General features: G+C 37.5%; 1 protein-coding gene across 2 annotated transcripts in view; it reads left to right on the top strand.

The window, feature by feature from the left end:
• LOC142353457 (CCR4-NOT transcription complex subunit 1-like) overlaps positions 1-27,679 on the top strand; it is a 279,900-nt gene that overhangs the window by 160,749 nt on the left and 91,472 nt on the right. For both annotated transcript variants that reach the window (XM_075405706.1, XM_075405707.1), the window contains exons 16-20: positions 8,189-8,405; positions 8,797-9,048; positions 9,540-9,805; positions 17,181-17,531; positions 18,036-18,302. In XM_075405706.1, the coding sequence (XP_075261821.1) occupies positions 8,189-8,405; positions 8,797-9,048; positions 9,540-9,805; positions 17,181-17,531; positions 18,036-18,302 (1,353 nt within the window). The remainder of the gene's footprint in view (positions 1-8,188; positions 8,406-8,796; positions 9,049-9,539; positions 9,806-17,180; positions 17,532-18,035; positions 18,303-27,679) is intronic.

The raw sequence follows: 27,679 nt of genomic DNA on the forward strand, positions 1-27,679 counted from the left end.
AAACGTTGAAATCAAAAAATTTAAACAGAAGATGCTTAAAATTCATTAAAGGAAAAAGCCAAGAAACATTTTTAGTTTCTTCCCTCTTTGAATAACCTAACTAACACCCTTAAAAATAGAACCTTATAGTTGTTTTTGTTTTGCAAGGAAGTAAATCGAACAGCGGTTGTCATACTCCTGATGTACACGAAAGCTTAGGGAAACATTTTTCTGGAGCACGAAAAGAAATGCGCACATTTTTCTAGTCGACAATGTTTTTAGTGAAGTTGGAACAGAAAAAATATTTCCTATTATCTGCAGTATTTTTTTTTCTATGACAATGTCTCCTGGGTAATTGTGAGTTCCATTTGACTGTTAGTTGAGTTCATTGCTTTGGAAACTTTAATAGCAGCGGAAAAATCAATTTTAACTTGTCTTCGTTGTTGTCAACTGATGTTTAATTGACTTTCTCCGTTTGCTCCATTTTTGATAAACATGAAATCACACAAAATGTTCAACCAGCGTGAGATAATTGAGATTAAGAGAGTTTCAGTTAGATAAAAATAAAAAATATTGCTTGTGTATTTGTAACGTAAATTTTGAAATGAAAGAAAATATTTGTTTTCCTTTAAATTAAACAAAATTCAAAGTTATGAAAATATAGGCACATGAATTTAAACTGACCTTAATTCGACTCCAGCTTTTGATTTCAATTTAGGCGCTCAACCGGTGCTCTTTTTGATCTTTAAGGAACAGACAACACAATTAATTTTTTTTATCTAGTCAAAGGTTATGAATTGTTTACTTTTTCAAAATAAAAGTTTGTACTACAGGTTGCTATGGAAAACAGGTTTCAGTCTGAGCTTGGGAAAAAAATTCAGTCCCAGTCAAGAGAGCTGTTCGTCTCAGAACATAGAGAAGTTTTTGAATATCTTGAGACGTATCTTGGAATTTGCTTCGTCTCCAGCCATTGGGCTTGCTGAGGGTTATTTCAATAGAAGGCTAAATCAGCTAAAGACATTCAGTTCTTGTTCTTTTAAGTGTTACTTAGAGGCTCTTATTTCTGGTAACCTGTCAGCTCTGTTATGCAAAATGTTTTTGCTTGAAGGCTTTGACTTTTCGAGTGACTTTTATCGCGCTTAACCCGTGTTTTTGGTTATTCGCTGTTACTCCCAATTTTAAGCAGCTGAACGCAAATGGCGGCAATTCACTTTTAAAGTTCAAATGTAAAACGCACTGAAATTTCAAATTTCACTGGCCTATGAAAGTTCTAATCTGTATTATAGCGCTGTATTGGACCTATTCTTAAGTTCTAACAAACGAAATTTTAGCAATTTTACTAGTCCTGTAATATTTGTTTGCGATTTTTTGATAAACCAATTTTTTTTTCTCGCGCTTATAACTTTTCCTTCTCAAAAACTATATAAGCAGGTGAAGCCCGAAAGCCTTTAAGTGACTGTTCAGCTCCTTTGGAGCCTTACGGTTTACTAGTGTTTAATTATGCTATTAATCAAATGTGTTTTGATGAGACAATTTCCTGGTATGGCGGTATTTTTTTTTAATCCTGACCCTCAGTCACCTCTAAATTTTGAACCATATGACCCCTCAACACTTCCCCGTCCACCCTCCACCTGGCGAGCTGGATCCCCCTCTCGTCCAGCCGCATCAATCCTACCCACCACCAAACCCATCGCTGGTCGTTTGAGAGCAGTTCGACCGAAGTTAGTTGGGTGTGTTTCATACTTTCCAGCTGCTTCGGTCGATTCCTCGTTAGCTGTTTGAGATTAATTCTTTTAGTCTATTTTTTATTGGAATGTCAGAAGTCATACATCAAAAATACATACGTTTGTTTTGGATAAAAATTCACACAGTTTCAACAAAAATCCGGGAATAGTCAACCAGTTTCATGAAATCAAGAAATCAGTGACTGACAAGAAAAACATGTGCTTTTTTGATCATGAATTTTTTGGTCGTGAAAAACATGAATTTTTTGATCGCCTCAATTATCTTCTGATATTATACCATACAATCATTATAATTTTGGTTGAATTATTTTGCACGCATATAAGATTCCTGGGCCCTGCCGTCGAATAACCTTGATAGGTTATGGACCCAGGAAATTAAAATCCTTACGATTAATCATCAAAAAGGGAAAAAGTAACGCGCATTTTTGATCTTTTGCCTGCGCGGTTTTTTTGAATCTGAAAAACAGCATTTTCGTCAGATATGCTGCCTATTTTATTCAAAGATATTCTACCAACATTGCTTTTTGCAGTACTCAAAGTATTGAAAGTCGAACTTGAAACTGCAACTTGAAGGTATCGAAGATATTCATTAGTTTAAGGACATATGTCAAACATTTTTTGTGGCAGATTTTAACTGACAATATTTAGAAACATAAAAATGAGAAGATATTCTACCAAAGACAATGCAGATCTGATATCACGTTGACAGTATATACACAGTATTTATGGTATCCACAGAATATTTTGCAAGTTGAATTTGGGGATATGAAGACTTTTTTTCTCGTTTTGACAACTTTTTTAATATAAACAATTTTCAGAATAATATTGCCAACTATTCATCCCGGATACAAGCAATTCTTGGAGTTTTCATGCAGCAATATTTTGTTGAACTTTGACAGATTCCGCAGTATTCTAACAGTTTTTTTATACATATCAAATGTTTTCATAATGAAAGTAGTGTTTGCTTTTTCCGGCTCAAACCCACACAATTTTTTAATATTCCGATTTTTAATATGCCAATGAAATTTGTTTTTTGGAACATGTTGTAACTATTGTAATAGTCATTTGATACATTAACATAACACTGCAAGTTTCTTAACACAGTGCGATACATAAAAATGTGTGATTAGTCGTGTAGAACTAAAGGTGTTTATTTCTCTGGAAAAAAGGAAGACTGCTTATTTTCAGGATCAATATGAAGCAAAGATGTTTAAGATGAAGCTTTTGAGAGTTTTAAAAGGGCATTGTAATAAAACTGGGTTTGAGAAAAATTTGAAACCTAATGCTTCCGATCAAGCTAAACTTAGAAATAAACAGCACGCTTGGGAAAAATATGACGAGTTAAAGATGAGTTTTTGGTGTGAGATTATACAACCACTTGACAAACTTTCTGATATGTTTGTGAGAATTCACAAAGAGTATGGTCCAAAGGCTTGGGACGTAATATGTGATAGATATAAAAGTTGTGAACGGCCTCGTCTACAGCAATTGATTGTAAAGTTAACTAAATTGAAAATGATAGCAATTGAAAGTGTCATTGAATATATCACATGGGATGAAAAGTTGCAAAGTAATTTAAGAGAAGTTGATGAAATCAGTGAGCCCATGCTTATTTCTATTATTTTGAAAGGTCTCAAAGATGATTTGTTAATTTTGTAACAATATGCAAATTCAGTAAGGATGGACAAAATCTGGATAGTTTTAAAGAGATTTAGTAAATTTTGAATATGACAAAAGACAACGTAGCAATGTTGAGCTTCCGGATTCTACTTTCTTTGGCAATAATAGACAGAAACCAGAATTGAAATGTAATATTTGTGTGAAAATGGGTCATAAGGAAGCGTTTTGTTTATCTAAAGATTCTAACAGAAGAAATATGAATTGTCATATCTGTGGCATTTAGGTCACCTAGCAAAGGATTGTGGCAAACCAAAACAAAACAAAAAATACTGTTGTTTTGCAAAATGAACAACCATGACCGCAGCGAATGCCGTAAACTTAAAAATGGTACCAGTAACAATGAATCAGCTAATCTACTTCGAGAAATGAACTCAACGTATGAAAAAGGTTTCTGCTTGTTTGCAAGCAGTGATAGCAATATTTTAGCTACAAATGAAGTTGACATAAGAATTGATTCAGGATGTACAAATTACTTTTTTGATAGATCGCGAACTGTTCGCTACATTAGATGAAACTTTTTCGGGATTTGTCGGCTGTGCAAATAATTCTGAATCTGAAACCAACGGAAAGGGTAATGCTGAATTTTGTGTGTGAGGATAATTGAAGGAGATCAAAAATAGCGTTGCCAGAAGCTTTTTTTGTTCCCGAGTACGGGAAAAATTTAATTTCAATGAGCAATTTGAAAACAAGTGAAATTTGGAGACAACGATCAGATAGTAACAAGAGATTGCACTGTTCTTCATTGATGCAAGAGAAAAATCTATTCGCGTGGAGTGCTAAGTTTGTTAATCATGAGACTCAAGAAAATGAATTTTGGAAGGTACAGTGCTTAACTTCGTCAAATTTGAAACTTTGGCATGACAGATTAGGTCATATTTTTCAGAATTTGATAAAACTGCAAAGCCATGATCATGGGATGAAAATTGAGAGAAATGATAGCAGTGAATTGAAGTGCGATACTTATGAATTATACAAAGCTAAACCTAAACCAGTTCCAAAAGATATCGTTGACAGAGCAAACAATGCGTTTGATTTTGTTCATGTTGATATTTTAGGAACAGTAACACCTGTATCAGTTGACAATCATGAATATGCAATTTCATTTGTTGACAGTTTTTCCAGATATTGGAAAATTTACTTTATGAAGCGAAAATTTACTCGCGACGAATGCCTTCAGTATTTTCAACAGTTTTGCGCAGATTTAGGTATTCCTCAAACACTTGTAATTGACTGCGCAAAAGAGTTCTCTTCTAGTCAGATTCTATCGTGAAAATAAGGTGAGACTTGAAAATTCAGCACCTTATATACCAGAAGAAAATGGCAAATTTGAGAGAAAACGGGGACTACTACCGGCATGACAAGATGTTTGTTAGATAACGCAGGATTGGGAAAAGAATACTGGACCTATGCAATGAACTACGCGTTTTACATCAAAAAATACTGTTTTCACTCAGCAATTGGAGAAACACCTTACGAAAAAATGTATGGATCCAAACCAAACCTTTCTTTTGTAAAATTGTTTGGCTCTAGGGTCTTTAGCTACATCGAAAAACAGTTTCAGGGCGGAACTTTTCTGGGATCTTAACAGCAAAACGTTCATTGAAGGAATTCCAGACGAGCAAGCAAGTTAAAATATTACAAAAAGTCGCAATGTAAAATTCCACGAGGATGTAATGTTCTGTCACCGGTCGACATTCTTCGGAAGCTAAAACCGACCACATTCTTTTTCGGTAGATCCCTCAGTAGCAAATATTAACTTTGGTGATGTTAATGAGACAGATTTTTGCAATGAACCTGTTGCAATCTTGAACTAGACAGTAGACAGTCAAATATCACCTCTTCGTAGATCTGCTCGACTTAACCGGAATACTAATTATGAGTTTTCTCCAGAAGTGGAGGAAATATTGAATTGTAATGCTGAACTCACTCGAAACACTAATGAAGCCTTGAAGAATGAAAACTGGCGAGACGCAATGCAACAGGAATATAATTCGTTAGTTGAAAAGCACCTTTGGGAGTTAGTTCCTCTTCCAGAAAATGTGAAAGCGATTGGGAGCAAATTGCATTTTGCTAACAAATATGATAGTGATGGTAATGTCACTAAACACAAAGCACCTTTTGTTGCAAATGGTTATAGTCAACAACACGGTATTGACTACAAAGACACATACTCACCATCTACTAGACTGAGTACCATACGTATCATACTTCAAGTAGTGGCAAATTTAGGTGGTTTTCCCAAACAAGTGAACATCAAGACAGCGTACTCAAATAAACTAATCGAGGAAAGTGTAAACATGCTTCAACCGTTAAGGTTTTGACAAAATTGACCCAGATGGTAATCCATAAGTTTGTAAATTGAACAAGAGCTTTTACGGCTTAAAACAGTCCGGAAAAAATTGGTTCCTTACTCTTATGAAACATTTGGAAACCATAGGCTTTGAAGCCTGCTTACATGATCCCTGTTTATTCACCAAAATTCGAATAACTGTTTGGCAATGATTTGCGTTTGGGTAGATGAAATTGTTTTCTATTGTCCGGAAACTGATTTTTACCAATGGTTTGAGGGAAAGATGTCAAATAAATTCTTTATTAGTGAATGCTCTGATCTCAAATTTTTTTTAGGGATGAAATTTGAGTTTTCCGATGGGATAGTTGAAATTAGTCAGGTAAAATTCATTGATAACCTCCTGATAAAATTTATAATGAGCGACAGCAAAAGTGTATCGACACCTCTTGCAGAAACATATATTCACCAAATTTGCACAGACTGATAAACTTGATATTGACCATACAATTTATCGTCGTCTTGTTCGGGGCCTTACTTATTTAGCACTATCAACACGGCCAGATCCTTCACAGGCGGCGCATACTTTAAGCTCTTTCCTTGAAATGCCAAAAAATGGAGCTTTGGATTGCTCCTAAACATATACTAAAATATTTCAAATGTACAAAACATCTAAACCTATCATTCAGGAAAGCGACATCAGTGGATGACAATTTGGCTGGTTGTAGCGACTGTGACTGGGCTGGGGACATTGACAACCGTAAAAGCACAACGGGCTTTCGTTTTTAAATGTGCACTAATTCTGGCTCCATTGGTTGGGCAAGTAAAATGCAAAATAGTGTTGCTACATCTTCAGCGGAGGCTGAAGCTTACGCATGTGTTTCAGCTGCTCAAGAAATGGTATACTTGATTGGTTTTTTAACTGAACTCAACCATCCTGTACCAACCGACTTATTTTGTTTGTTTATAATCAAGCCTGTATTGCACTAAGTAAGCAGACTTCTCACCATAGTAAACTTAAACATTTTGCAATCAAAGTACATTATCTTAGAGATTTGCGAGAGTGGTGAACTGAAGTTAGAGTATGTTCCTATCGACAAACAACCAGCTGACATGCTAACAAAAAGTCTCGGTAAAAATAAAACCGAGAACATCCGACAACATCTTGGTAGCTCAATACATAAAGGTGACATCCGAAAGGTGGAGTTTTAGGCTATTTTTATTCGAATGGCAGAAGTCAAACCTCAAAAATACATCCATTTGTTTTGGATACAAGTTCACACGGTTTCAACAATAATCCGCGAATAGTTGACCAGTTTCATGATATCAAGAAATCAGTGACTTACAAGAAAAACATGTGCTTCTGAATTTTTTGATTATTTTTCTGTTATATAATATTATCCTCTATTATATAATATCCTCTATTAGATTCTGATATTATACCATACATAATCAATATAATTTTGATTGAAATGTTTTGCACGTACATAAGATTCCTCGGTCCTACCGTCGCATAACCTTGATGATACTTTCCAGCTGCTTCGGTCGATTCCTCGTTAGCTGTTTGAGATTAATAGCTTTTGTTTATAGCTGCGAAGCTGTAAGCTGAGCGAAGCTAAATTGAGGTGATCTTGGTTTTTTTTTTGTTTCGTCGTCTGACGCTCTTTTTTCGTTTTTCGCAAAGCTGAAAAAGTCAAATTTTCTGAATGACTTCTTCCTCTCACTAACGGCATTTGCGCGCGTGACGTCATTTCTCACTCTCTCTAGTAAAAGGTTTTTTGCGTGATTACATTTTAATCATACGTGACTTACCTCACTCAATAAAATGACTTTGGCACTTTAAAACATAAGTTTAGTTTAAATTTGTTTAAGGTCAAAGGAACTCATTTGTGCAGTAAAGGTCCCTAATAAGAGGCTTCTACGGAATGAATTTTAACAAGCTTTATTAATTTATCGCTGATGTTTTTTACCTAGTTTTTTGAGCGGCGTCGATTTTTTTTTTTCAATTTTTATCTGTTTCTATCTCTTTTATATGTCACGCAGGTCTATTCTTTCGCAGCTATTCCGGCAATCTGCCGGCTATGTTCATGGTGTTCAAGTCTTTTTCCGCGTAGACAAGCAATCTAAAATCGGAACCCTTCTAGCATCACTACAGCATTTTTAGTTGAAACATATATAACCATTTTTCGATTTTTCGGTTTTGAGTTTATGCAAAAGTCTAACCGTGTAATAAGACGACAGACTGTGGTATTTTTGTGTCAACTCAGTCTCAGTGTCGTTTTCATTGATTTTTTGAAGGGTGATATTATAACATTTGGAAATTGAAGTTTTTGTTCATTTGAATCTGAAGTTGTCTCAAAATCGCAGCATTGGTGAACACTGTTTTCGTCATTTTGGCTGCATAAAGTTATGTTTTCATATAATAGAATTTGGGCTACAATAGTATATTTCTTCTGTCTTGTTATTGATAGTATGTAACATAAGTTAACGTCGGCAGGTGAAACCGTTGCAACAGTACTGGTATCAGAGCAAAGGTGCCTCCTCTCTTGCGCAACCTCAACCGCAAATGGGAGCAAGCGCCGCCGCACACAACCCCAGCCCAGTCTACGGACAAAGTCCCCAGAAGCCCCCTCCCCCGGTTGGAACAGGAGCGGCCGCTGGTCTGGACGTGAGTGGAGTGGCTGGCTTCAATCAGTTGACTGGACAACTTCAAAGTAAGATTATTTTCAAGGTTCGAGAACCCATTTGCTTCAAGTTGTCATCTTTCGCGCCTGTAGTCAATGAGGCCAGCGTACAATAATTGAATCTGAAGTAACGTGAATACGAATCTGTCATACTTAGTTCAAGACATGCGCTGTGATTTTGGTCAGGGAATCGAATACGAATTACGGCTCTTTCCCATTATAGCCCAATTTAGTGGTTATAGACCGTATAGCCCACAATTACCGTAAATCTACCATAATGGGGCTGGCGAAAGACCCAAAATTTCACCTGGTTATTCAATTTCAAAAAAAAATGTTAACAACATTGGTCTTTCTGTACTCAATGTTCACGTATCAAGATCGTCGTTGAAGTAGCCCAGTTTTGAGGTTCTCTATCTTTTAGATCTGAACATTGGAGCCTCCTTTGGAATTGGGAAACAACCTACAACTGCTCAATTAAAGCAGCAAATTCCAGGACATATAGGAAGTACGAGTGCCCAACAAGCAGCTTATGCTCCCGGAGGACCCAGGTCGACAGTTGGGGCCGGGGACTTTCTTGGCGGAGCTAGTGCCTCCGTACCAGGTCCTGTTGGACATCAGGCACCCCAGTTGTCTGGACATCACCCTTTTGGACAACAGTTGAATCCAGCTGCAGGTAGGTCAAATTACATCAAGTTAAGAATCTGTTTAAAATAATATCAAAATAGTAATTAAATGTATTGTTAATAGTTATTGATAATTCTGTAAGCTCTAAATAGGGGGTAAAGTAGGTAAAGTCTCACAGGTAATGACCAGACTATAAAAAATGTTTTCAGTGGTACCTGGATATTTTATGAATTACTGTCAGTCGTTACCGTTGAGCTGCTGCTCGCATTGGACATCTCTCTAGCACTTATGAAAAAAATTGTCATTGAGATTTAATCAAAGTAAGTAAACACATTCGAAATATACAAGATAAAAATGACGAACCGTGGGTTGCTATTCAAATTGACTAAATGGAACGTAGTTGGCAACAAAAAATGTGCAAGTGATTTAGTAATACGAGAAAAAAAATCGAAGAAGACTATAAGACTATAATAATTTCAAAGACTATAATAATTGAAAAAAGTTTCAAAGACTATAATAATTGCAACCAATTTTTTTAAGGTGGGCTAGGTGCGCAAACTCCCCTGAACGCCCCCTCTCCAATAACCCTGGCATCTGGTGACGTGGCTTCAGCTGCGGGGGGAGCTGCTGGGAATGTTGGTGCCGCTAGCTTGATAATGCAGCGCGAGTTTTCTCAGGAAATTGAATCAGAGACTAATAGCTACTTCATGAAGATATACAATCACCCCGGGAACCCAGTCGCACCTATTGAGGAGTTGCTGGAACTGCTGAAAACGTACAAGACTTCTACGGTTACTAAAGAAAGGGTAAGTTGATGTCTTCTAAACAAAGGATTTTACAATTACTAAGTTAGGAAGTTTTTAGCAATTTTATTAGTCCTGCTGGTCTTTTTAATAGCCAGGAAAGGATAGCAAGGCTGTTATTGATTTCATTGTAGATTTTTACTGACACGTCGTCTCAATCGACTATTTTTTGCGGCCATCGGACTTAAAGTGACTTTACCGCTTGATATTGGATTTGTGTGCGTGATGTCATTTCTCACCGTTTTCTCAAAATTCTTTGGTCGATTTCTCAAAATTCTGTGGTCAAAATTTTTTGGTTATTAGTTTTTGATCATACGTGACTTAACTCACTAAAAAATAACTTCTGAGCGCTCGAACTTAATAATGGCCACCCTAATCTCATTTGAATATTGTAGAGGCACCAATTTTTAATTGCTCTCAAACGAAGTTTGTAGCAATTATATTAGTCCTGTCGGTCTTTTTACAATTCTTAGAATTTGAATTTTATTGGTGAGCTGTTTTTCATAAAATGTGTTTACAATTTTTTGACCTTGGTCAATGAGAAGCCGCGTTCAATGAGAAGTTAAATTGGAGTAGTGATCTTAATCACGCTGGAGTTGTAAGTGGAGCGAAAATCGTTTAGTTTTAGGGTGGGACATTTTTCAAATTATTTTTAAGGTAAAGTTAGAAACATGTTTAAACAGATTTTCGTGTTTTGTGGGCAATTCTTTTTTCACGCGCGGCATTTTGCTCGTTTTCGCCGTCTCCCTCTTCATTTTCTGTGCAGCTAACTTCAAGGTGGTTCATGTGTTCAAACAATACATAGCTCAGTTAATCCCCTGAAGGGTTTCTGATTGTTTTCAAGACTTGGACACTATCAGTATTCATGAAATGTGATTTTTTGGGTTTTGACTATTTTTGTTGTTCTTTTAATTGTTATATTGCTTGGACTCATTATTGACATATCTATTGAAATCAATTCATCCGAAGTTAGGCTGTTTATCTTCTCAACAGGCTATTTTTGCGCTCCTACAAAAATTTGTCGTAAAAATTTGTTCCGCTTTAACTCATTTTTGCCGCATTTTCAACATTTTGCGTGAAATATTTTTGATCTTCCCAAGCTAGTTTGATTGTTCGCTCATTTTGCTAAAAGTCTTTTTGAACTGCAGTTGCTCAGCAAAGCGGTCTGAAATGATCAGAATCTATCAAAAAAAACGTACTCAAAAACAGAAATGCAGAAACCCATAAAGCCCAATTTTATATGCCCGCTACATGAAGTTTGTTCCTTTAAGTCTTGTTATAGCTGCGAAGCTGTAAGCTGAGCGTAGCTATATTGCGATGCTCTTGGTTTTTTTTGTTTCGTGGTCTGACCCTCTTTTTTCGTTTTACATTTGTTCACACAGCAAAGCTGAAAAAGTCAAATTTTCTCAATGACTTCTTCCTCTCACTAACGGCATTTGCGCGCGTGACATCATTTCTCACTGGCTTTAGCAAAAGTTTTTAGGTTATTTGCGTGATTAGATTTTGATCATACGTGACTTACCTCACTCAATAAAATGACTTTTGCACTTTAAAACTTAGGTTTAGTTTGAATTTGTTTAAGGTCAAAGGAACTCATTTGTGCAGTAAAGGTCCCTAATAAGAGGCTTCTACGGAATGAATTTTAACAAGCTTTATTAATTTATCGCTGAATGTTTTTTACCTAGTTTTTTTGAGCGGCGTCGATTTTTTTTCAATTTAGATCTGTATCTGTTTCTATCCCTCTTATATGGCACGCAGGTCTATTCTTTCGCAGCTATTCCGGCAATCTGCCGGCTATGTTTTAGCATTGTTATTTATACTAGCTTTTTTATCACCTTACTAATGAACAGGATTTTTTCTAACAATGAAATGAAATCAAAATAGTTTGCACTTTAAAAATGTTTTCTTACATCAATGAGTTTTGAATTGCTCTCAAACGAAGTTTGTAGCAATTATATTAGTCATGTCGGTCTTTTTTTATGCGATTTTTTGCTTGACCGATTTTTCGTCTGACGCTTTTGACTTTTCGTCCTCAAAAACGGGATAAACAGGTAGCGCCCAGGGGGGCATTAAGTGCTCTTAGAGCCTTTCAGCTCTGTTTCAGCTCAAACTGTTATGGAGACTTAGAATTATGGTGTGACGAGCGGTCCTTAGAGGTTGAAGACACGCCCACTGTTGACACCCCCCCCCCCACTATTGTCCTCCCGCGCTGTTGCCACCCACCCCACTGTTGCCCCAAGACCTATTTGACATTTGAATTTTACAATTTTTATAGCTGCGATGCTGTAAGCTGAGCGAAGCTATATTGCGGCGCTCTTGGTTTTTTTTGTTTCGTCGTCTGACGCTCTTTTTTCGTTTTACATTTCCCACTGCAAAGCTGAAAAAGTCAAATTTTCTGAATGACTTCTTCCTCTCACTAACGGCATTTGCGCGCGTGACATCATTTCTCACTGGCTTTAGCAAAAGTTTTTAGGTTATTTGCGTGATTAGATTTTGATCATACGTGACTTACCTCACTCAATAAAATGACTTTTGCACTTTAAAACTTAGGTTTAGTTTGAATTTGTTTAAGGTCAAAGGAACTCATTTGTGCAGTAAATGTCCCTAATAAGAGGCTTCTGCGGAATGAATTTTAACAAGCTTTATTAATTTATCGCTGAATGTTTTTTGCCTTGTTTTTCGAGCCGCGTCGATTTTTTTCAGTTTAGATCTGTATCTGTTTCTATCTCTATTATATGGCACGCAGGTCTATTCTTTCGCAGCTATTCCGGCAATCTGGCGGCTATGTTGGACATTTTTTTTAGACATTTTTCGATTTCTATCAGCCCTTAGTGTCAAGGAACCTCCTTTAGGTTTTAACAATAGGTTACTGCATAGTTTCTAGTGGTAGTGGAATGGTTCAAACATTTTAACATCACAAATTTTAGCATTTTTTTTGACAAAACAAGCAAATATTTCAAATTCTTTGACATTTTTTTTTCCTTATTCAGGTCTGTCAAGTCCCAGAAGCCAGAGAATATCCTAGGGGGTTTGATAATAGTTACTGACAAATTTTTTTGGCCATGGAAAAGTTTCTCAACTTTTTAATGTCACAAATTTTAGCAGTTTTTTGATAAAACTTGCTATTTTTCAAGATTTTTGAAATTTCCTTTTTTTAAAATTTTTGTCAGCCTCAGGAGCCAATGAACCTCCTCTGGGTTTTGAAAATAGGTTATTGTATAATTTCTAGATTAAATGGAATTTCATGCAGGGTTTTAACATTTTCTGACCCTTGGAGAGTGGTAGCACGATTTTTAGCAATTTTTTTTTTACAAAACTTGCAATTTTTTAAATTTTTTGATATTTATTGTCATTATTTAGGCTTTTTGAACCTCAGGGGTCAGAAAAGCTCCGTTAGGATTTGTAATAAGTTACTAAACTTTTGTTGTTCATGGATTAATATTCAACTTTTTAATATCACAAGTTTTAGCATTTTTTATAAAACATGTAATTTGTCTCTTAAGTTTTTGAAATTTTTTGTCACTCTTTAGGTTTTTCTAGCCTTAAGAGCCACGAAACTTCCTCTAGGGTTTGTTAATATATTACTGCATAGTTTATAGATGTAATGGAATGTTCTTCAAGATTTCAATATCAAGATTTTCAACGATTTTTTAATATATTTGCAATTTGAATTTTGATTTTTTTCCGGCCCTAGGACCTTCTCCAAGGTTTGATAGTAAGCTGCTGCATAGTTTCTATAGTTAATGGGATGGTGATCAACTTTTTTTTATGACTCCAGTTATTGAAATTTTTGAATAAGTTTTCAAGTTTTTGAAAACCTTTGTTCCAAGTGTTTGGATCCTTATGAGCCTGTGAAACTGTTTCGGGCTTGAAACAGGGATACCGAATAGTCTCTTGAGATAATGAAATGGTTCTTAAGATTTTAATATATTGAATTTTAGCAAGATTTTGTTATAATTATCAATTTTTTCCAAAATTTTACTATTGTCCTTTTCTGAGTTTAACGACTATTACCGACCAACACAACGTGTTGGCCAGTAATAGTCTCGGCCATTTAAGTCTCGGCCATGGGTTACTTGACAGAACTTTTGAGACACAAAATTTTTTAAATGTTTTTTTTTACTGTGAAGTTGAAAATTTTTGGCGTTTTCAGTTTTTTTCTATGATTTATTTACTAACAAGGCTAGAAGATTAGTAGTTGCAGTGTCGAATCCCATCATAGAAAATATTCCTGTCTCTCATTCTCTCTCTGTCGGCCGGGGTTCCTTTCCCTCTCTTTCTCGTTCCCGTTTTATCTCTCTTTCACTCTCTCTCTCTCTTTTTTTTGTTGATGCCGCACTTCAGCTGCTGTTAGGTGGTGTAATGTTAGCATCTCTGATCCTCATTAACAATGAGTTATGGTAGAATTGTTTTTTTTATCATAAATGACCTAATGGTCACTTTTTAGGAAATCAATGTTAAATGCTCTCAAAAGCAATTCGTAGCAAATATATTAATCCTGTTTGTCTCTTTTATGCAATTTTTCGCTTAGCCGTTTTTCGTCCGACCCATTTGACTTTCGTCTTCAGAAACGGGATAAAGAGGTAGCGCCCAGAGGTCACTAAACCGTGGCTAGCTGCTGATGAACGCAACCGCTCGCCGGTCGTTTGAGAGCAATTTGCCCGACGTTAGCCGGTTATGTTTTAAGATTTTACTCGCTTTCGAAATTGTCTCCAAGTTTCATTGATGACAGGTCTCATTTGCTCTATTGAGGTCCAATTGAATTATGCCAGTTAATTGCTGGCGATTTTTGACCTTATTCGAATTTCTGTTTCCCGTTTTTGTTGTTTTTATATGCTTACTATTGCTGGATAGTGCAATAGATTTTATCGATTTCAAGTGCAATTTGAATTTGACTGGCATTTTGTTGAAATAGGTTTCTATCGAATGTCTTGTTGTCTTTTTACTGTCCCTGTGGTGCTTATGAAGTTGGTGTTTACCCTTCCTTGTGCCAATTTTTAATTTTTTTTTGACGTTGACCTTCCTGGATTTGATGAATTTAAACCCTATTTTCCTTAAAGGAAATGAACTAATTTATCGTTTGCTTATTTTCGTAGACGTTTTAGTATATGTTTTGTGTAGTTTCAGGTGGTTATATTTAAGGGGTTGATAGTGTTTCCTGCTATGTTCTTTTACTGTGTTGAATTTAACTATGTTTCGTTTTTCAAAGCTTGTTCTAAAGTTGTGTAAAATCGGTTTGACTTCTTGTTGCTAGTATCACTCATATCTAAATCTTCTTAAGTTGCTTTTGACGAGCAGTGGGTTAGCAGATCAATGTAGAATGAATGACAAAGGGAATCAAAAATAGAAACGGGAGAAACTCACAAAGCCCAATTTTAGATGCCCCCGCTTCTGGACTTTGTTCTTGTAAGTTTTAGTTACCATCTTTAAAGATGGCAACTGAAACTTACAAGAACAAAGTTCAGAAGTGGGTTCATCTAAAATTCGGCTTTGTGAGTTTCTCAGGTCTCTATTATTTATTCTCTTTGTCATTCATTGTACATTGATCTGCTAACCCACTGCTCTTCATTATTAATTGCTTTTTGGTACTGTTGTCCAACAACAAAATGAAGTCGGATGTTTCCGCTTTAAAAATGATTAATTGCTCTTGAACGCAGTTCATAGCAATTATAGTAAACGTGTGTGTCTTTTTTTTATGCAAAATTTTCGCTTGACGGTTTTGACTTTTCGAGTGACTTTTACGCCCTTGACTTTTTGCATTTTCGCGTGATCTAAAATTCTCTCTCAATCACAATTTCAAGCAGCTGAACTCAATTGGCGGCAATTTAATACTAAAAGTCAAATAAAAAATGCGCCGAAACTGGTGTCATTTTTTAACTTTAAATCTTAATAGTGGTATATGTTAACCTCTAATGTGGTTATTTGAGGCCCACTATAGAACTTCTTAGTCCCATTTAGGCTACCCCCCCCCCACCGACTGAAGCAGGCTGCAATTGATTAGAGCTCCCACTAGTCGTTCAAGAGCAATTCTTCCGACGTTTAGTCGGTTATGTTTCTGTTTGAGATTTTTTTTTCCGTTCTCCACTTTAAAAATGTTTTTGTTCGAGTTTTTTTTCTGTTCTTTGAAACCCGATCTGAGTAATGGGAATCCATTGCGGCTATTTTCTGGAAATCTGCGGGGTATCTTTTAATCGCAAATTCTCGTATCAACTGTTTTTTTTGTATGAGCATATGGAATTTTTGGAGGGCAGTATTTCAATGAGAAGTCCTGTAGATCCTTAGGCCTAGCTCTCCTCTAGTTATGCGGTTCACAGAAACTGTTAAGAAGACATAAATGGATGGTAGAGGGGCAGATTTTAAGAGTGTGACCCCTTTTCACTCCCTCCTCCGAGAGCTCGACCCATCCACCTTCCACTCCGATTACGCCACCCTGTTCAACCCCCTCCCTTACTTAACCTTAAGCTCTTCTCCCTAAGCCGCAGCTAGCTATTGACGAAGGCAACCAATCGCCAATGAGAGCAATTCAATAGACGGTAGCTGGTTATATTTTGTTTTTGTGGTTTTTCGTAATTTCCGTGACGTTGACCCCCTTTTTTCCTTTTAACTCAAGTTTTTCTTGAATTCACAGGCTAGAAACCACAAGTGATAAGAAAGTAATTAACGCAGATAGAAACGGTTACATTTTTAATGGCCGCCGTCAGACTCTCAGCGGCTCTCCTTTTTCAATTTTCCCTACCTTTCGATCACGTTTTTCGTTTAACTTAAGTCACTATTTTCACGTTTGAATCGTCACTTACCTCACTCACTGTTTGAAAAATGAAATTCTTTCACTCATTGAATTACGCAATGTAGTGAATACGCTCAATGTCAAAAGAGCAAAATCAAGAGAAACGGGATAAAGCCCGGTCATTGAGCATTAGGTTATCAAAGTTCATTATAGTGTTTGCTAGCTGACATTAGTATTAAGATCTTTCACATTAGTATTAGTATCTTTCGTTGTAGAAGCTGAATTTAGTATCAGTTTTAAATCTAACTGAGACTGCACACCAAATTACTACACTTTTTGACAAGAAAATCAATTTTCATCTTTTTTCTTGATCTGATTCAATCCAGATGTGCGTCAAGCGTGTTAACGGCTATGTTTGAAAATGCGATCGAAAAATCGATCGATTTTCTAGTGAAAACAGGACAAGAACTCGTCTAAGATGGTTATCTGATCAAACGAGCAGATTTTATATTGTGTATTTAGGTCACCGATCGGATTCATAAATAAACTTTATATTGAGGATTCCTATAAAATTGAGGTATTTTTGAGATTTCGTATAATTCGAAAATTGAGGTAAATTTGCTTGAGATAATTGGAATCCTATTTGTTAAGGAAGTGTTCCTCTGTATCATGCGGAATCTTCTCGAGGAATACCAGTTTTTCAACCAGTACCCTGAGAAGGAACTCAAAACGACCGCTCTCCTCTTCGGAGGGGTTATACACGAGGGTCTAATGGAGGGCGAAGCTTTGGGAGTTGGTCTCCATTACATACTAGAGACTCTCAAGAATCATAATGCTGACAATGCAACTGCTGGTGGGAGTGGGAGTAGTTCCCACATGTTCGTGTTTGGTCTCACGGCTGTTGAGAGATGCAAAACTGCCTTGTTCAGATACCCGCAACTGTGTCATCGATTGGCTCAATTGCCCTGTTTTGAGACGCAGTTTTCAGCCCAACTGAAAGAGGTGAGATTGAAGCATTTTGATTGGTTTGAATGAAAGATGACAATGTGAAGTGACAAGTTGTTGCTGCTTTTCTAACAGCAATTGCTAACGGAGTTCAAGGAGCTATGTGACTCAAGCGAACGTCTTGAAATTTGACTTTTACCAACAGGAGTTTGTTGCGTTTTTAACGGACGCTTTTCTTCCCAAGTTTACAGTAAATCGATTTTGCAGCTCTTAAAATGTTTTGACAGATGCACGTACCAAAGCAAGAGTTTTTTCTGTATAATGGCGTAGCGTACTAAATTATTCCAATGACTTCGTAAATTTTCCTTGATCATAAATATTTTAGCTTTGGCTAAACGGGCCTCAATTTTCATACACCACCTTTAAATTTCCAAATTATAAGTTCAATAAATGTACTGCATAGTGTTATCTCACATCCAAGATATCACGAGATAACGAGTCATTCAAAATACGTGAATGAGCATCTGAGAGCTTTTGACTCCGCCATTTTGTATTTTTCAGTGCATTACGTATGGAAAGCAAGAACAGCCGTCTCCAAACGCAGCTGCAATGTTGGCTCAACAGCATCAGCAATCTCAAGCTGTCTTTGCTCCTCAGTCGGCAACGAACCTCAGCTCAGGTGTGCAATCTGCCGGAGCAGTAGCTGTGGGATCTGCCCCGACTGCAGTTGGAGCTCCCAGTGCCCCCGGATCTGGTTCGGCTTCTTCGGCAGCTGCTGCTGCTCTTCACATATCTAACTCAGTTGCACAGGCAGCTAACACTCAACAGGTCAGGATCTCAGCATTTTGCATCTCCTCTTATGGAGAAAACGTTGCTTAAAAAAAGGTAATTTTCGTAATCATGAGGAGGTTCAGGTTCATAGACAGGTTTACCCAATTGCTTAGAAGTTTCACAATTTTCAACTATCATTGGATCCCTGTGAATTCATTGGTTAGTTTTCTGGATCTCTCTGCAAATGAGGCTCTATTGATCACTCGTTATGTTCTTGAGATTGCGACAAAATTTAATGTTCGAGAAACCGCAATATCTTGTGTATGAACATTTTCGATAGCTCCAACAAAGTATATAGTAAGTTTTGCGATTCAAGTTTTTAGTGAAAGTAATTGTCCTTTCGCCCCAGGGAACCTCCTCTGGGGTTTGTTAATAGATGCTAGGGGTAATTGGGATGGTTTTAACACTTTATATATCGCAAACACTTTAAATATCGCGAATTGGTTTAAATATCATGGTTTAAATATCGCAATTTTTTTCAATTTGTTGGTAAAATTTGATTTTTTTTTTCAAATTTTCTGAAAATTGTTAATCGCCGCCTCAGCTTCTCAGCCGGCAATTACAGCTCTCTTATTACAATTCAAAGAGTTTGAATTGTATTGGGGCGCTGTCTTTAATAGCCGCACAGCGATAGCTGGGGCTATTATTGGCCTTCTCGTGGTTTTCATTTCGTCAAGATTTTTGTTACGACCATATGACGTCGACCACTTAAAATCTGCTTTTTGTTCATTCTTTCATGCAATTTCAACTGAAGTGCGTGCGCGACGCCATTTTTTGCTCTTAGTGGAGCGAGTTTTTTGATCATTTGCGTGATTAATTTTTTGGTCACACTTGACTTACCTCACTCTCAAAAATGACTTCACTTTAAAATTGACTTTTATTTACTAATTCAAAGAGATAGGGTCAAATGGGTGTGTGTGTCACTCTAGTTGAAGTGTATTTGAGAGGAGCTAATAGTGGCAGCAAAATCTTATACAGATTTTAAATCAAAATATAACATATCAGCCTTCAATGAAAAGACGAATTTTTTGGTCTGTCTTGCTGGTTTTTTGAGGACTGCAGATCTACAAAGCTATTGCAGCTATTTTCAGGCAATCTGCCAACTATGTTTTTTAAGATCTTTTCACACATTTTCATGATTTTTGAAGTCAAACCGAGGAAGTAGAGCGAAAAAGCGATTGGATTTGCGGCGTGAATTTTTTTCGCTCTAATTTTAAAATAGAGTGAGAAAACGGTGTTTGAACAAAAATTCGGTTTCTCGCTAGCGATTTTGTTGTTCACATTCGGAAATTTGACTTTGATTTTTACAGTTTTTTTTTTCCTTTTTTTGCGCGGTTTTTTTTCTAAGTAGTTTATCCAACCCATTCATAGTTCATTCTAGGCCTAGTTTTTTGTTTGAATTAAAATTCCATCTTTCGCTAGTGATTTTTGTTCACATTTGGCAATTTCACTTTGATGTTTACTGTTTTTTCGGTTTTTTGTATTAGATTTTTTTCTAAATGGTTTTCACAATTCACTCATAGTTCATTCGAGGTCTAGTTTTTTGTTTAGTCAATGAATATGTTTTGAATTGTACGTCAGGACTGGTCCTGTTATGTTTTTTCTTCGTCGCACTAAATTTTTTTCGCCTGACCTAAGTTTACAGTTTTTTCAATTTTTTGCGTGAAATCTTGACTTTTTTCTTAGTCACCATCTCTAATGCATTTTGGTATTGATACTAGTCCCTGTGTTGTCTCACTACGAACAGTAGTATGTTCAGCTGCAAAATGACTTCAAAATAGTGCGCACCTTAAAAATGTTTGTGTACCATAATCATTTTTTTAATTGTTTTTTCTCTATCAATACCAATCATGGTTATGGGAATCAACGGCGGCTATTTTCCAACAATCTATGTTTATCCAATCTATTCCGAGATTATCGATCTTTATGGCCAAGTGAATTTTGTTAGCTTGTAATGTGATTAAAGCATTGTTTCTGGAGACAATGGATTGGTTCTGAAGATGTTATCACGAATATTAGCAACATTTCCTTGAAATTGGCAATTGTATTCAATTTTTAAAAAATTTTTGCAATTTTTTGAGTTTATTGATCTTTATGGGCTAGTGAAAGTTTTTAGGTCTTGCAGATGGATTACTGGAGAGATTCGATAGACAAAAAAGGTATTGAATTTTTTAATAATGCAAAATTTAAAACTTTCAATAAATATTGCAATTTTCTATTTTTAAAATGAGTGGCCTATTTTTAAAATCTTGAGTGGCCTATAAACCCCTTTCAAATCTTATGTGGGTGTTAGTTTATATTTAAATGGATAAAATTTGGCCTTCAGTGTAAATGGTCCAAGAGTTTTAGCAATGCGTGTATTTTTTTCTTTAATTAGTTTCCCTATTTTAGTTTCCCATTTTTGGCTGGCATTTTTCAATTGATCTGCTGGTCCGATACAGTAGATCTCAGTTTTTCGTCTCGGTCTTTGAATTGTATTTCCGGGCTTTTATAGCTGCGCTGCTATAAGCTGAGCGGAACTATTTTGCATTGCTCTTGGTTTTTTGTTTTGTCTGACGCTTTTTTCGTTTTACGTTTGTTCACATGGCAAAGTTGGACAATTCAGTTTTTCCGAATGACTTTTTCCTCTCTTTAACGTAATTTGCGCGCGTGACGTCATTTTTCGGTTTTTTTAGCCGACGTTTTTAGCTCATTTGCGTCTCTCTCATAATGCCTCTCAAAATGACTTTTGTACCTTAAACTAATTCAAATTAAAAATGCAAAGTCCTTTTATTGTGTGAGGGATTTCGAGACGCAAATGAGCTAAAAGATGGCGAAACAAAAAATCAAGAGCATCGCAAAATAGCTCCATAGCATCGCAGCCATAAAAGTCCTGAATTACATTTCAAAGAATGAGACCAAAAACCTAGAACTACTGCATCTGACCAGCAGATCAATTGAATAATGCCAGCCAAAAAGTTGAGAAACTAAGATAGTGAAATTAACTAAAGAAAAATACAAACATTGCTAAAACTCTTATCAACGGAACTCGTCTATATTTAATTGTTCACAAATGAAGTTTGTAGCAATTGTTAGCCCTTTCGGTCTTTTTTATGCGATTTATCGCTTGACCGATTTTTCGTCTGAGCCATATGACTTTTAGCTCTCAAAAACGGGATAAACAAGTTGTGCCCAGCGGGCATTTAGTGCTCTTAGAGCTTTTCAGCTGACCAGTCTCCAAGTATGCGGTTCACAGAAACTGTTTTGGAGACATACTTATTCTGTGAAGGGTGGTCCTTAGAAGTTAACCCCCCACCCTGCTGTTGCCCCCATCAGCTAGCCTCCCTCAACCGTGGATAGCTACTGACGAAGCCGACCGCTCGCTGGTCGTTTGAGAGCAATTCGCCCGACGTTAGTCGGTTATGTTTAATTTTTTTCTGTTTCATTCCCTATCGGGGTTATGGAAATCAATGGCGACTATTTTCCGACAATCTGTCGGGTATGTTTTCTAATCCGTGGTTTCTGTTCGCGATTTTTTTTTGAGTTTTGCAAATTATCGCAGAGAACTTTCATTGAAGTCACTGATAAAAAATTGCCAAAAAAGTCTTTGAAGACGTTGTTTTACCAATTTAGATAATGATTGGTTAGGTCATTGATTAGTTCCTGACTTGGCTTCGATTTAGCTTTGCCTTATTTCAAATGTGCTCATTACGTTAATCACTTTTTTCGTGTAAACGTTGCAAGTTCTTATTCTATTACTTAGAAGTGAAGAGTTTACTATTTACCTGTTTTTTGACTTATTTGAAAGTTGCTTGGACTAGTGTACAATTATTCTCTATTAACTAGCTCTTTGTCCCTAGCTATTTTTTATGGAGAATTTCCTTTTCAACGAGCGACATACGAAAATATAAAAAGACACCTAATTTGGTGCAAGAATCGTATGTACCATGGGATCCAACCCCCCCCCCCTCCCCCAGCTACGTAGGCATATAGCTTTGTGCCCCCGGCGAACATGCCAGTTTTTACATAGTAACGTACTATGTGACAACACATAATTTGTAAGTGAGGTGCATAAAAAACAGGTGGCCGAAACAGAATAAATCCGTGTTTTGTTGGAAGGAGATTTCAAGGCGATTACGCAGGTTTCTTTGATTTTACTACAAACTAATTGACAGAGCTGAGCGTTGACCTAGTTTGGTGCCTGGCTATATTAAACCTTGGTTATGAAATGTACCGAGGGTCATTATTAGCCCCGTTTCCATTCTTGGTGATATCTATAGAACTAGGATTCCAGGCGTTCTTGTCATTTGAAACAAATCGCCTCAGTTCAGTTCTTTTTCTTTGAAGCGGACAATGGACTCTTTCCGCGTATGGACTCGCAAGCTTATTGGAGATAGAATCTAAGCCATCACATCCACCTGCAATCATAACATAATGGGCTATGATGGGTAAAACCCGACGATGTTCCGGAGTTTGATCTCAATTTGGGTCTTCACCCCGCGAATTACCCCCCCCCCCCCCCACAGAATTATGGTACCTTACCATGATGGGGCTATACGTTAAATGAACATTGAGCTATATGTGTGGTTGTGTATGATGGGAGAGACCCCTCAATTTCATCAAACTCTGGCTATTTTTACGAACTGAGGCTAATGATTTGAATAAGCGTGAATTGCATGCGGGCTTTTATCACTTAACTAGAACCTAATTGGTTTAGAGCACGTGCTTTGTTATCAGCAGAAGTGATATAAAATAAAATTTGAGTTATGGATCATTGCATTTAATTAGGACAGCCGTAATACTGCTACTGCCTTTTTGAAATTTAATTTTCCAACAAGCTGCATCTTCTAAATGTTGGTAAAATTGGGTTTTTTAAGACCAGAATCTTTTCCGTTTGAACCCCCCCCCCCCCCCAGTACGTTATGCACCCCCCCCCCCCCAGCAACAGAGCGCGTGTCATTGCACAGTAATTCATTATGTAAAAATATGGCACGTGCGTTTGGGGGTTGCAAATAATATGCACCCACTAAGTTGGAGGGGGCGCAAATGGAAAAGATCCAATTATTTACTGTTTATGAAAAGTTTTCTGAGGGGATAACGGAAAAGATCTAGTTTTTCCTCCATTATGGAAGAAATGCTGTCAAAGAAGTTGATTTGCTGAAGATTTAGTGAAGATTTGGAGAAATTATTCGGGCAAAAATTTTGTTGCAGTGTTAAGTAGTACTTATTCGCTACCGCAATCCATTTCGGCTCGGTCGTGATCCACATAATTAGCATGAAATGAAGCATGAGCTTACATGAACATGATGGAGAAATAAAATTAGTATTGATGGAGATTAAATGAAGGAGATATGAGTTGTCGCCACAACAGAGGTAGAACAACAACCAACAACAGCATCAACAATGTGAGATCTATCATTCTGAAGTTGCCTTTTGTGTTCCCTTGCGATTAGTTTTCGGCGGGGTAGGAGTTAATATTGATTAAAAGCCGAGTTTTCTATCCTCTCTGCAACATGGGATCCATTGTTCTTCCAAAAGGTTCTTTGGAGCGCGTGTACTATTATTAAAATCGGGTCTTGCCTTCTGTACCCCCCCCCCCTTAGTGGTCATATAACGTATAGCCCCCTTTCGTATCTCCGACGTTTGTGGTGGTGGACCCCTCCACCAACCACACGTGCTATTGTATTACATAATGATTTACTATCTGATGTCACGTATAAACTGAGGTACATAACGTACTTGGGGGGGGGGGGGGGCACTAACGTAAAGATCGCCCAATTTGTCGTAAACAATTGGATCTATACCGTTTGCCCCCTGCGTTTTTTGTTCCCGAGTTCAAAGTCGGTATTGTTATATAGCACGTTACTATGTTAGAAATTAGCACATAGGCCTGAAGGCGTAAAATTTATGTGCACACTAGGCTGTTGGGGAACAGAGTAGATCCATTTTTTTCACACAATATGCCGAGGAGAGCAAATGCACATGGAGAGTGACCTGCAGATGTTGAAACTGTAAAATACTTACAGTACAAAACAGGTCTGAGCTGTAAAAAGGGTGGAGACCCCAGAGATAAGTCTCCTAGTCCTGCACTACTGCTGCTAATCAAATCGGATCTATTCTGTTTCGGTCCCCAGTGTTTTTTACGCCCCCAGTTACAAATCATATGTTGTTATATAGCACGTTACGGATCTTTTCCGTTTGTGCCCCCCCAGTACGTTATGCTCCCACCGTGACAGAGCACGTGTCATTACATAGTAAATCATTATGTAAAAATATTGCACGTGCGTCTGGGGGTTGCAAATAATATGCACCCACTAAGCTGGGGGGGGGGGGGCAGAAACGGAAAAGATCCCACGTTACTATATAAAAATAGCACGTGTACCTAGGGGGCGTAAAAGCCCACAAAGCAGAATAGATCCCTCAAATATATCAACAAAAATTTTGCGTTTGTACTACCGTCCGTTATGCGGCCTCAAGTGAAAGAGCAAGTGTCATTGCACAGGAAATCACTATTTAAAATGTGGAAAAATTTGTATGTCGACAAGAATAATTTTTTGTTTCGTGGATTTTTAGCAAAATTATGGAATATCAACGGTAGTTGGGGGGGGGGGGGTTAATGTTATATCCCTAGTTGATTGAGGATGGTTATCTTGCAAGAATATTGCAACACTATGCATAGGCTTGCAAGATTCTTGCAAGATAACCGTACGAAAGGCACGAGTCTTGTAAGATAACCGACCATCTTACAAGACTCTTGCAAGATAACCTTTTTGCAAGAACCGCCGGAAACATGTCCTTAGCTGCTGCATGGGCCTTTTTAGCTTCTTTGAAGATTACAGAATAGGATTCGAGCTATTCTCTAACCTCGGAGAAAGACCCTGAAATTGATAAGGCTAACACATAAATAGGAACATCATCAAAATGTGCAAAAGGGGCCAGGCAAAGGTTTGGGGGGGGTTTGGCGCTACAAAAGGCAAATACATATAAATAAAAACATCAGCAAAACAAGCACATGAGAGAGGGCACAGAAAAGGGGTGGGGTTGAAGCGCGAAACAAAAAGAGCGAGATAGAGAGAGAAGGGCGGGCTTAAAACGCGCCGAAGACAAAAGCAAAAAGAAAAGCATATCGCTATAGGCGAAAGGGGATGGGAAGAAAACAGCAAAGGGAGAAAGAAAGCGAAAAGTGGTGATCGAGCGAAAAACGAAAACTAAAGCGAGCAGAAACTAGCGAGCGCACGAGGGAGAACGAGCGAGCGCACGAGGGAGAATGAGCGTGTGCTCGTGGGAAATGGAGCGAGCGCACCAGGAAGAACGAGCGAGCGAAAACGTTCGAGAGAATGAGCGATCAGGAGCGTCAGAGACAAGGAACAGGTGCGAAAACAACAAATAGAAAAAAATCAAAAAAATTTCCGGGAAGCATACCAAGACAAACTGAATAGAATGAGAGAAAAAGGGATCAAGCTCAACTAGAGAGGAAGAAAAAGCCAGGAGAGAAAGGTCTCAAACAGAAGATGGCCAAAAGGCCGAAAATTAAAGGAAAAAACAAGTAGGCGAGAGAAAGAGAGAGAGAATGTAAGCAACGAAACAGACAAAAAAGTCGAAAAGCAGAAGAGAAAAACAAGGGAGGAAAAAGAACAAAATAGAGTAGAACGAGAAGAGGAGAAGGTACACGAGAGAGCGAAAGAGAGAGAAAGAGAGAGAAACAAAGAAAAAAGAAAGAGGCGAGAGGAGAGAACGAGAGATGGCTGAACGTAAAAAAAACAAAGAGGAAATGAAACAAAAATTAGGCGCAAAAAGTGGAGTGAGGATGGGGTTCAACATCAAATGAACAATCAAATTTTTACTCAGCAGAACAATTGGAAGTTTCACGCAAGAGACCGGACTTAGCCCGGCAGAGAAAAACAATCCGAAAAAAGGACAAAACAGCAGGAAAGAAACGAAGACAATCAAAACCTGCCCCACCCAAGTTCCAAATATCACTTAACTTATCCAAAACAAAACAAAAAAAGAAACAATACAGGGAGGGAAAAAAGTTTCAGCTGTAAAAATGAAATTGAAACGATTGAACAAAGCACTAGTATTGCTGGCAGAAGAGTCAGTTTAATTCACTGCTTCACGCCAAATGGAGGACCTTGCCGGACAGGCAGAGGCACAACCCGAGAAAGAGGAACAAACAGCAGAGAATTAAAAACGAAAACTAAAAACAAACCCACTAACCCAAGACTCAAATGGCACTTAATTTATCAAAAAAAGGAAATGGCAAAAACGAAAAAAAAATTGCTACAAGCAATGAAACAGGAGGAAGACTTCTTGTGAACCATTTAAAATAAACGAGTTGCACAAAGCACTTGTATTATTGATAGTAGAATCGGTTTAAATCACTGTGCTTCACGCAAAATGCAGAACTTGGCAGGGCAGGCAGAGAAAAATAACCTGCAGAAAAATGAAAAAATAGCAGAAAACAGAAGAACAAATTAAAACACTCTACCCAACTTCCCAAAGTTACTATTTCCTTGCGATTAGTTTTCGGCGGGGTAGGAGTTAATATTGATTAAAAGCCGAGTTTTCTATCCTCTCTGCAACATGGGATCCATTGTTCTTCCAAAAGGTTCTTTGGAGCGCGTGTACTATTATTAAAATCGGGTCTTGCCTTCTGTACCCCCCCCCCCTTAGTGGTCATATAACGTATAGCCCCCTTTCGTATCTCCGACGTTTGTGGTGGTGGACCCCTCCACCAACCACACGTGCTATTGTATTACATAATGATTTACTATCTGATGTCACGTATAAACTGAGGTACATAACGTACTTGGGGGGGGGGCACTAACGTAAAGATCGCCCAATTTGTCGTAAACAATTGGATCTATACCGTTTGCCCCCTGCGTTTTTTGTTCCCGAGTTCAAAGTCGGTATTGTTATATAGCACGTTACTATGTTAGAAATTAGCACATAGGCCTGAAGGCGTAAAATTTATGTGCACACTAGGCTGTTGGGGAACAGAGTAGATCCATTTTTTTCACACAATATGCCGAGGAGAGCAAATGCACATGGAGAGTGACCTGCAGATGTTGAAACTGTAAAATACTTACAGTACAAAACAGGTCTGAGCTGTAAAAAGGGTGGAGACCCCAGAGATAAGTCTCCTAGTCCTGCACTACTGCTGCTAATCAAATCGGATCTATTCTGTTTCGGTCCCCAGTGTTTTTTACGCCCCCAGTTACAAATCATATGTTGTTATATAGCACGTTACGGATCTTTTCCGTTTGTGCCCCCCCAGTACGTTATGCTCCCACCGTGACAGAGCACGTGTCATTACATAGTAAATCATTATGTAAAAATATTGCACGTGCGTCTGGGGGTTGCAAATAATATGCACCCACTAAGCTGGGGGGGGG

The sequence above is a fragment of the Convolutriloba macropyga genome, chromosome 14 (genome assembly GCF_964194025.1).
Source record: "Convolutriloba macropyga chromosome 14, txConMacr16.3, whole genome shotgun sequence".
Taxonomy (NCBI): Eukaryota; Metazoa; Xenacoelomorpha; order Acoela; family Convolutidae; genus Convolutriloba; species Convolutriloba macropyga.